At 47.9% G+C, this 11,328-nt stretch overlaps 1 protein-coding gene across 1 annotated transcript; it reads left to right on the forward strand.

Moving 5' to 3' along the window:
• The first annotated feature begins 2,883 nt into the window (after nt 1-2,883).
• On the forward strand, nt 2,884-10,326 carry LOC116583937. The gene is given in 5 exon segments (XM_032331958.1): nt 2,884-3,181; nt 5,132-6,202; nt 6,205-7,905; nt 7,908-8,578; nt 8,651-10,326. Coding segments are annotated over 5 exon segments (4,866 nt in total). The 3' UTR covers nt 9,776-10,326.
• Nucleotides 10,327-11,328: the final 1,002 nt, after the last annotated feature.

An 11,328-nucleotide genomic window follows, 5' to 3' on the forward strand; every position in this document is an offset into this window, starting at 1 on the left:
TCCTTTGTCATTCTGAATCAGAATCTCTGTTTCTGCTCCCCGAAGAGGGACATTTTCAGCCCTGATTTCTCAAATCCATGTTCAGCCCTCTTTTCTTCTCTCACTCCTATTTCTCCTACAACAGTCACCTCTTTCCATTCCTTGGAGTCAATGACTTTCCTAAACTCATTGTCATGTTCTATCATTCTTCCTTCTCTCTTTGGAATTACTTCCTTATTTTTTAGTTTTTTTCTTCCAGGGCACTAATTGGATCATCAGCTTCTGCCAGCTTCCTAGGATTTTCATCCAGTCTGCTATCAATCTTTTCACCAGGAACTCTTTATTTTTTATTATTTTATTTTTATCAGTTTTATCTCTGGGTTCGAGACTACATGATATATTCTGGGTTTTCTGATTTACTGGCAGTATCATAACTGCTGCTTTCATCCTCCATCGGGCGTGTTATATGTAGAGGTTTTACTCTGATTGCCTGGCTATGATATTGTTGTTCTTTTTCCTGGGCATCAACTGATTCTTCCATCTTTGCCTTGGATCTAGGTCTCTGTCTTCTTCTCTGTATTTGAAAAGCCCATTCTGTTTTCTAGCATGTGGGTAACTCCTTTAGGAAGAAGAGATCATGGAATTCCCAAGGGCTGGCCCTTGAGAATGTCTCGGGTGTGTGTGTGTATGCAACGCTACTTATTTGCTGTTGTGTTGTGGCTGTCCCCTGTCCTTGAGGCCCATCATCTGCAGAGGCTCTCCTTGCCTGCCGTTTGGTGTGCTGCCGTCTGGGCTGAATATGCTGAGATATAGCATGGTAGGCTCTGGTGTGCCTGTGAGAGGAGACTTTACCAACTCAACAGCAGGAAGGCCTACAGCATGCTGTGGTCAGGAGAGAGCATGTGGGCAGGGCATTCTTCTAGTCCCCTGTGGGAGAGTCTGTTCTCTTTGGACTAAGCATCTTGGACTGAGGAAGGCAGTCCTCCAAGTGTTCCATGATTGTGATTTCGTGTTTGCGGTTTAGGCAGATAATGTTCTCACTGTCCTGTCTTTGGCCAGTAGCTCAGTCTTGATGCTGGTTGTGCGAGAGCATAAAATTATTTGTGTCCCAATCAAGTCATCTCCACGAACACTGCCTCTCATGGATGCACTGCCCGAACCCACCCTCTTACCACTGTCTCTCCTGGTATTGTCTCTGATCATGGTTTCCTGGCTGTCTGCACCTGGTGGCTCTTGGTGTTCTCTGCAGTAGAAACATAGTGTTCTCTCAAATCGATGTCTGCCAAGCCTACTGATCTGAAATCTCCAGGCCTCAAGACCATTTGTTGGCAAGAATTTGTGCCCTTCAGTCCCTCTGCTGGTCACAGCCTATGGCATTGAGAAACATGATCCTTGTGAATTCCCAGTGTGCTGTGCTCTCCTGTGCCTTTGTCTTTTGCATTGGTTCACTGCCATCTGACGCACTAACCACCATGTCTCTTCTGAGCTATCTCTCCAATCATCTCCCATAGTCTCTGCAACTTCTTTTCCATTTTGCTGTGGAGTTTACTTTGTAGGCTTTAGGTCAATTTCTGCCAAGTTGCAGTTGATGTGGTCATCTTTCAGTTGTGTTCATGGCTGAAAACTAGCCTGGAGTTCTCAGACACTACTACCATCTCACTGTCCTCCAAAGGCACCACAGATTGTTACCGAGTCATAAGCAAGAATGAATTATTTCCACTTGCATCATGGGGTAGTGTTGTGGAGAGCATTGGGCTGTGTCACATCTATCAGTCTCAGAAATACAAATAACAGATGATTTCACTCTCTTATGGTATTCAAGAGACATGGGAAAAAGCAAGGGAAAAATGGACAAACCACACATTCTAACCAGGAACACACAATTTGGTGTTTGATTGAAGGTAGTTTTGTGAGGATACATGTTTATTAAAGAGGACAAATGGTGACATCCTTTGTATGAAATGTGGCTGAAAGTGATGCAATGTGAGCTTTCAAGGCATGTCAAATTGAATTGCGATCTATAAAAGACCAACGTCCTATCTCTTGAAATTTAATTATAAGTGTTATGTGAACACACACAGCCAACCTGAATTATTGATCAGGATAATGGGGTCTTTTTCTGTCCTTTCCGGTGCTTCCTACCTAAAGCCATAGGACACAATGGCCATGAGAGAAGGACTGCTGATTTAGTAAAGCCAGCTATTGTGATTTCACAAACATTTGAAGTCCTGGCAACCATCCCTCCCAAAACCACGCCTGATCTACACTTGGCTGTAGTAGTGGGTGGGCCAAGAAGATCCCAAGCCCTCGCAAACCTCTGGATCCGCCTCTGGTCTCTAACCAAGGCAGTTTGTGAAGCGAGTTGGTGTTACTTTCTCCATGGCCAAATTTGTAGTCCATTGTCGTGACAGTCAGTACCAGCCATCTGGATTCTGGAGAAAGGCAAGAATCCACCATTCCACCTTACCCATGAAAGGCCAAGAAAGAATCATGTCTCAGACAAAGACTCGGGGGAGGAACTCCATGTCCTTTACATGTGTATGTGCCTCCCACCCAATCAGGGTGCTTCTGACTAGGGAAAGTTCACGCAAAGAAAGCTCAAAGGGAACACCACAACCATGCCAAATACATGGCTGAAGTCTTCAACATCGAGGATACAAGTACCTCCAGTATCTCCAAAAATCAGCCAAAACATCCTCCCAATCTTCAAAAAAGTCCCCAAAGGCATACTGTACATCCTAGACCCTTAGGTTCCGGACAGATGCATATACTTGGAGTCTACAGGAGCAAGCATGGAGCAATTTGGAAGAGACCCATAGCCCAAGTGAAGCCATCTGAAAGACTTTCATGCCTGAGTCAGGATGACAACTTGTATCTCCAAAAAGACACATTGAAGAGGATCGAATGTCGAAGAACATTGAGAATGCCCACAAGGTGGTGCTGCTACCCTCTGGGCAACTGAAGGGAGATGTGGCAGCACAAGCCTGCCTTAACTCTCTCATGACCATCCCCCAAATTTTTTCATGCGATAAGGAAACAGTGCCTCTTGCCAAAGATGGGCATGTTCTAATGGAGCCAGAAGAGGATGAACAATGGGTCAACAAGGGGCCATTACAGCAGGTCAGACAGTGGCTGCTACAGGTTGGTGAGGAGTCCACGAAGACATGGAACTGGAGAAAGAACAAGGGAGCTCAGAGCAAAGGTCTGGCATTTTAAGATGGTGGGAGGTGCTCTAAACCTGGTTGCATTCCATAGGGACCTAGGTCCAAATTAAATAAAACATCCTCTGGCACCAGTAAATCCTTGTACACTGGTTTTGTTTTTGGTTTTTGTCAAATGCTGTACATGCACGTATTTGACAGAGACAGAAAGAGACAGAGATCACAGTCAAGGGGTGGAGATGGAGAGGGAGAAGCTGACTTGCCCCTGAGCAGGGAACCTGAGACCAGAGTCAATGCCATGACCCTGGGATCATTAGTTGAGCTGAAAGCCGCCTGTGAACTGATGGACACACCCCGGGACCCAGTCTTTCTCTTCTTAATACCTTCTAGTTCTACACAAGAACCACTTCTCTATCATTGTTCAGAAATGCAGGGGTTAATGATTTTGGCTTGGGCTAGTGTTGCTTGCTCTATCTGACCTTCTTCTAGTGCTGGTCTAGCTTGTACTCTTGAAGTCAGTGACTTGGCTATGGACTGAAAAACCCCTCTCCCTTTGCTGAAGGCTTGATTAAGTAACCTATTGTCCCCATAGCCAGATGGCAACACATACCAGGATGTCTATGGTCAACCAGCCTGTCAAAAGGGAAGACAAATGAGGAACAGAGTGTACCTGGGACTTTCCAGAGAGCTGAGGCAAGGCCCACCAGAACAAACGGCTGTGTCCTTGCCTTGAACCCAACGCCTGACTATGCTTGATTTAAATAAACCAATCAGATCCCTGTAGCCATGCATCTGCTTCTGTAAGCTCGCTTCCCGCCAACCCAACCCTGCCCTATATAATCTGCTCCCCAGCTTAGCCTGGCGCGCTCAGTCCACAGGAGGCTGATGTGTCCGCAGGCACCTGTGTAAACAATAAATCACCTCTTGCGACTTGCATCCAGTGGAGACGTGGTGTCTGGTTCTTGGGTGCGGAGTGAGGGTTTTTCATTTGGAGGTTCCACCGAGATCAATTGGACTCCCACCAAAGAAAGACTCCAACCGATCCCCACCGGGAGGTAAGCTGGCCAGCATCTGTGTTCCTGTCTCTCTGTTTGTCTGTTTTTATGTTTTAAACAATGTTGTTGCTCTGTATTTTGGGCAGCTTGAGAAGGAGTTGACGAACACAGACTTCTCCCCTGCCACCCCAGGGGACGCCTCGGGGGATCTAAAAAGGTCCATTATCTTGGGCCATCTGTAAGTCACGGAAGAACTTCTATGTTCCTCCTGACTGTCCGAATCCGTACTTTCGGTTTTGAACCGAAGCCGCGCAGCGATATCTGTTTTTGTCTCCTATGTCTAAATTGTTCTATTAATGTCTTAAGTGTCTGTGATTAATTTTTCTTTCTTTCCAAGGCTACAAAATGGGGCAGACCATTACCACCCCCTTGAGTCTCACATTAGGTCACTGGAGAGACGTTCAGATCCGAGCTAACAATCTGTCAGTGGAGATCAAAAGAAGAAAATGGCAGACCCTCTGTACCTCTGAATGGCCCACCTTTAATGTTGGATGTCCCAGAGATGGGACCTTTAACATCACTGTTATCTTACAGGTCAAGGAGCGGATCTTCAGTCAAGGACCCCAGGGCCATCCGGACCAAGTCCCTTACATAGTAGTCTGGGAAAGTCTAATTGATGACCCCCCTCCCTGGGTCTCTCCTTTCGCTCATCCAAAGCCTAAGCCCCTTCCAAACTCTATCCCTTCCCCAATACCTTCCGCTCCCCCTGTTCCCCTATGTCCTGCCAATCCTCCCAAACCCCCTATTTCTTCCAACTTATATCCTGTAATAGGTGATTCTGCCTCTTCCCGGCGTCCTAAGCCAAAGAGGATTCTTCCTCCTGATGACTCCCCCTTAATAGACCTCTTAACCGAGGACCCCCCCCACCAGTCTCCCCCTCCACCGGCACAAACACCAAATTCCTCAGAATCTGAGGAAGAACCTGATAACCTGCAGAGGAACGCCGCCCCTCACCACCCCAATGGCAGAAAGACTTAGGAGTTGCAAGGAACCAGCACAGGAGGGGTCTTCCAAGCTTCTTCCCCTGTGCCAAGGGGGGGGGCCCAGGCAATCAACTTCAATACTGGCCCTTCTCGGCCTCAGACTTATATAACTGGAAGTATCATAACCCTTCCTTCTCACAGGACCCCGTAGCTTTGGCCGCTTTAATCGAGTCCATTCTAATTATGCATCAACCCACATGGGATAATTGCCAGCAGCTCTTTCAGACTCTTCTCACTACAGAGGAAAGACAAAAAGTTTTCCTGGAAGCCAGAAAAAATGTTCTGGGAGACGATGGAAGACCTACCCAACTCCCGAACGTGATTGATGCCGCCTTTCCTTTGATCCTTCCTGACTGGGATTTCAACACGGCTGAAGGTAGGACCCACCTAAATCTTTATCGCCAGTTACTCATAGCAGCCCTCCATAATGCGGGGCACCGCCCCACCAATTTGGCTCAGGTAAGACAGGTCACTCAGGGCTCAGAAGAATCTCCAACTGCTTTCCTAGAAAGACTTAAGGAGGCTTATCGTAGATATACTCCCTTCGATCCTGACAGTCATGAACAGAGAGGAAATGTGTCCATGGCATTCATTTGGCAGTCAGCGCCAGACATTAGAAATAAGTTACAGCGACTGGAGAATTTACAAGATTTCTCGTTGCAAGATTTGTTAAAGGAGGCAGAAAAAAATTATAATAAGAGAGAAACTCAGGAAGAAAAGGAAGAAAGGCTAAGAAAGGAGGCTGAAGAAAAGGAAGACAAACGGGAGCGTAAGCGAAATAAGGAACTTAGCAAGATCTTGGCCGGCGTAGTGCAAGGCAATCAAGGGTCAGAAACAGGAAAGCCAGGCAAGGAAGGAGACAAGAGAAAGCCTCGGGTGGATCTAGACCAATGTGCCTATTGCAAAGAAAGAGGACATTGGGTCAAAGACTGCCCAAAAAGACCCCATAACCCCAAGGAAAATATCAGACAGGTCACAAGATTAATGGCCCTAGAAAAGGACTAGGGATGTTAGGGCCAGGAGCCCCCCCCGAGCCCAGGATAACCCTAACTGTTGGGGGGCAACCAATTACCTTTTTGGTAGATACCGGGGCACAACATTCTGTCTTAACCAAAACCCCAGGACCATTGAGTGACCGGACGGCATGGGTTCAAGGGGCCACCGGAGGGAAACAATACCATTGGACCACAGAAAGGAAAGTACATTTGGCCTCAGGTAAAGTTTCTCATTCGTTCCTCCACGTGCCTGATTGTCCCTACCCACTCCTGTGGAGAGATCTATTGACTAAACTAAAAGCCCAGATCCATTTTGCACCAAGGGGACCCACAGTGACCGGCCCCAACGGGACTCCTTTGCACATACTTACCTTACAATTAGAAGAAGAATATATACTGCATGAAAAAGCCCCCCAACCTAAGGGGGGCATAAAATCCTGGCTCTCATCCTACCCAAATGCCTGGGCGGAAACAGGAGGAATGGGATTAGCTATCCAGCAGCCCCCCACTCATATACAATTGAAGGCAACAGCCATACCTGTCAATGTTAGACAATATCCTATGTCTAACGAGGCTTATCAAGGCATTAGACCGCACATACAGCGGCTATTAGACCAGGGCATTTTGGCCCCATGTCGGTCTCCCTGGAATACTCCTCTATTACCTGTCAAGAAACCTGGTACAAATGACTACCTGCTGGTCCAGGACCTAAGAGAGGTCAATAAACGAGTAGAAGACATCCACCCTACCGTGCCTAACCCTTATAACCTACTTAGCACCTTGCCTCCGACCCACTCCTGGTATACCGTCCTAGATCTAAAAGACGCTTTCTTCTGTTTGAGATTAAGTCCCCAGAGTCAACCCATTTTTGCAATTGAGTGGAAGGACCCAGAATTGGGAATCTCAGGTCAGTTAACCTGGACAAGGCTGCCACAAGGATTTAAGAACAGCCCCACGTTATTCGATGGGGCCCTTCACCAGGACCTGGCTGATTTCCGGGTAAGGCATCCCTCCCTGATCTTACTCCAATATGTCGATGACATCTTACTGGCAGCAACAAATGAGGAGGACTGTCAAACAGGTACTGTGGACCTCCTACGAACCCTTGGCCAAATGGGATATAGGGCATCCGCAAAGAAGGCCCAGATTTGCCAGACTAAGGTCACCTACCTGGGTTATGAATTGCATAACAGCCAGCGATGGTTAACGGCCACAAAGAAAGAGACTATATCCAGCATTCCAACGCCCCAAACCCACAGGCAATTGCGGGAATTCCTAGGGACGGCGGGATTCTGTAGACTATGGATCCCTGGGTTTGCAGAAATAGCGGCTCCCCTGTACCCCTTGACCAAGCAGAATGCCCCTTTCGTCTGGACAGAACAACAACAGCAGGCATTCGATCATATTAAACAAGCGCTCCTCAAGTCCCCAGCGTTAGGCCTGCTGGACATAACTAAACCCTTTGACCTGTTTGTCGATGAAAAGCAAGGGTTTGCTAAGGGGGTTCTAACTCAAAGACTAGGGCCTTGGAGACGCCCTATCGCCTCCCTCTCTAAGAAGTTAGACCCCGTGGCAGCAGGATGGCCACCATGCATAAAAATGATAGCAGCCATAGCGGTCCTAATGAAGGATGCAACCAAATTGACTTTGGGACAGTCTTTAACAATCCTGGCTCCACACACAGTGGAATCTTTAATTCGCCAACCCCCAGACGGCTGGCTATCTAATGCTCGCCTTACTATCAGTCCCTCCTCCTGGACACAGACAGAATCCAGTTTGGACCTGTGGTGACTCTCAACCCCGCAACTCTCCTACCCACCCCTGGGGAAGCCCCCTTGCATGATTGCCACCAGATCCTTGTGGAAACGCATGGGACATGACCTGACCTAACTGACCAGCCCATGAAGGATGCGGACCTGACCTGGTACATGGATGGCAGTAGCTACCTGCAGGATGGAGAACGACGGGCAGGAGCCGCCATCACGACCGACTCTCAAATTGTGTGGGCAAGTGCACTACCAGGAGGCACTTCAGCACAACGGGCAGAGCTAATCGCCTTAACCCAGGCCTTCCAACTGGCAGAAGGTAAGATACTTAATGTTTACACAGATAGCAGATACGCCTTTGCCACCGCCCATATTCATGGGGAAATTTATCGGAGGAGAGGACTACTGACCTCCGACAGAAAAGAAGTTAAAAATAAAACTGAAATATTGGCCCTACTAAAGGCCTTATTTCTTCCCAAAAAGCTGAGCATAATGCACTGCCCAGGCCATCAAAAAGGAAATAGCCCAGAGGCCAAAGGAAATCGCTTGGCCGACGAAGCAGCCCGACGGGCAGCTTTAGGGCCTCAACTATTGACTGTTACCATCCTCACTGAGACAGAGGAAACCAATGACGCCCCCATTTGGAATTATGAAAAAACCGACTTAGACATCATGCAGAGGTTGGGGGCCAATTACAACCTGGCCCTAAACCGATGGGAATATCAAGGAAAAGCCATAATGCCCATTAAAATGGCAAAGGAACTAATAAATCACCTCCATCGGCTGACTCACCTAAGTGCAAACAAAATGAAATCTTTAATGGATAGGGCCAATTTAGAAAACTATTTCCCCAAATGAAACTTCCTCCTTCGACAAGCGACCGCAAATTGCACAGCGTGTGCCCAAGTCAATCCTGGAAAAACTTGTATCGGACCAGGAGTCCGAGTACGCGGTCACCGCCCTGGCACACATTGGGAAATTGACTTTACCGAGATCAAACCCGGCATGTATGGATATAGATATCTCTTAGTTTTTCTAGGCACATTTTCAGGATGGGCAGAGACCTTCCCCACCAAGAAGGAGACTGCCAACATAGTTGCTAAGAAGTTATTGGAGGAGATTTTCACAAGGTATGGAATGCCTGAGGTACTGGGGTCAGACAATGGGCCTGCCTTTGTCTCCCAGGTAAGTCAGTCGGTGGCCAAGCTTTTGGGGATCGATTGGAAATTACATTGTGCTTACAGACCCCAAAGTTCAGGACAAGTAGAGAGAATGAATAGAACCATCAAGGAGGCTCTATCTAAATTACTGCTTGAAACTGGCTCTAAAGATTGGGTCCAGCTCCTGCCTCTAGCACTCTATAGGGCCAGAAACACTCCTGGCCCTCACGGTCTGACACCTTTCGAAATCCTCTATGGTGCTCCCCCTCCAGCTGTCACGTTCTTTGAGGCAGATATCTCTACTCACTCCCCTTCCCCCTCCATACAGGCCCATCTGCGAGCTTTGCAGCTGGTGCAACAAGAAGTCTGGAAATCCCTGGCAGCAGCCTACCAGGAAGAACTTAACATCCCGTCGCGACCCCATCCCTACAAAATCGGGGATACTGTCTGGTTCCACAGGCATCAAGCCACGAACCTTGAACCCCGCTGGAAAGGACCTCCTACGGTGCTCCTAACAACGCCCACGGCGCTAAAAGTTGACGGGATTGCAGCCTGGATCCACGCCTCCCATGTGAAGGCAGCACACCTGGACGGACAGACCGAACATCATCAGAACTCGGAATGGACCGTCCAACGCTCCCCAAACCCACTAAAGATAAGACTCGTTCGCCATTAGTTCTATTCTTTTGCTTATTCTCTCTCCTTTCCCCTATCAAAGGTACCAGTCCACATCTCTCCAAGCAATTAACCTGGCAGGTTCTCTCCCAAACGAGGAGAGTTATCGGGTCCAGTACGGCCCAGCACACCCCTAATACATGGTGGCCTACCCTGTATCTGGATCTCTGTAAACTGGCTATGGGGTCTTGGGACATACGTCAACACGATGATCCCCAAAATCCACTGACATCCTCTACAAGTAGTGGAATGTCGCCCCCTAACGGGGGATGTGGAAACGGACCACGACGCTACAAACTTAGTGCACTCCCCTTTTATGTCTGCCCCGCGCCAAGAAGTAATACTGCTAGTGGACGGGCCTATAAATGTGGAGGCCCTGGTGACTTCTACTGCGCAGCCTGGGGATGTGAAACTACAGGTAATGTCTATTGGAAACCCATCTCGCATTGGGATTTCATCACTGTAAAAGCCAACTACTCCCATGAGGTGGGAAATTTCTGGGACTGAGAAAACGACGGAAAACACTGTAAAAATGCATGGTGTCACCCCCTTAAGATTACCTTCACAGAGTCTGGAAAGAAAGCAGTCCACTGGACAAAAGGGTATAGCTGGGGCCTTAGACTCTATAAAGAAAATTATTATGAGGGACTCATATTTACTATAAAACTCTCTATAGAATCTCCCTCTGCCACCATAGGGCCTAATCCGGTCCTGCCAGATCAGAGAGCCCCTAACCCTCATCCCAAGGGCCCCCGCCTAACACCCGCCGTCACCATCATCCCACCTCGCACAGCCCCCCCCCCCAATGCTTCTTCATCAATACCATCGGTTTCAGACAGACTTTCTCCTGGTACTGGAGATGGACTCCTTAACCTGATAACAGGGGCGTACCAAGCCCTCAATTATTCTAATCCCATTCTTGCTAAGGATTGTTGGCTCTGCCTAGTGTCTAGCCCCCCTTATTATGAAGGTGTAGCTACAGCTGCTAACTTCATCAATCATACTTCCCCTCCCCACTGCCTGTTCCTCTACTCCTAGCCACAAGTTAACTCTCCCTGAAGTATCAGGTCAAGGACTATGTTTAGGCAAAATACCAACTTCCCATCAGACACTATGCAACATGACAACTACCATCACTCCCAGTAACTACTATTTAGAAGCCCCCAACGGAACCTATTGGGCATGTAACACCAGCTTGACTCCCTGTATTTCTGCCCAACTCCTAAATACCACCGCAGATTACTGTGTATTAGTCCAATTATGGCCTTGAATCACCTACCACAGTTAGGAGACTATCCTCAACTTCTATGAGGGTAAAAACAGATATTGAAGGGAACCCCTTACCCTAACATTAGCCATATTACTAGGAATTGGGGGAATAGCGGCAGGTATCGGAACGGGAACTTCTGCCCTACTCCAAAGCAACCAGCTTATGCATTTGCAGGCTGCCATGACTGCTGATTTAGAAGCTATAGAAAAATCAATTACTGCCTTAGAAAAATCCTTAACCTCCCTCTCCGAGGTGGTCCTACAAAATAGGAGGGGACTAGACCT

The sequence above is a fragment of the Mustela erminea genome, chromosome Y (assembly GCF_009829155.1).
Source record: "Mustela erminea isolate mMusErm1 chromosome Y, mMusErm1.Pri, whole genome shotgun sequence".
Taxonomy (NCBI): domain Eukaryota; kingdom Metazoa; phylum Chordata; class Mammalia; order Carnivora; family Mustelidae; genus Mustela; species Mustela erminea.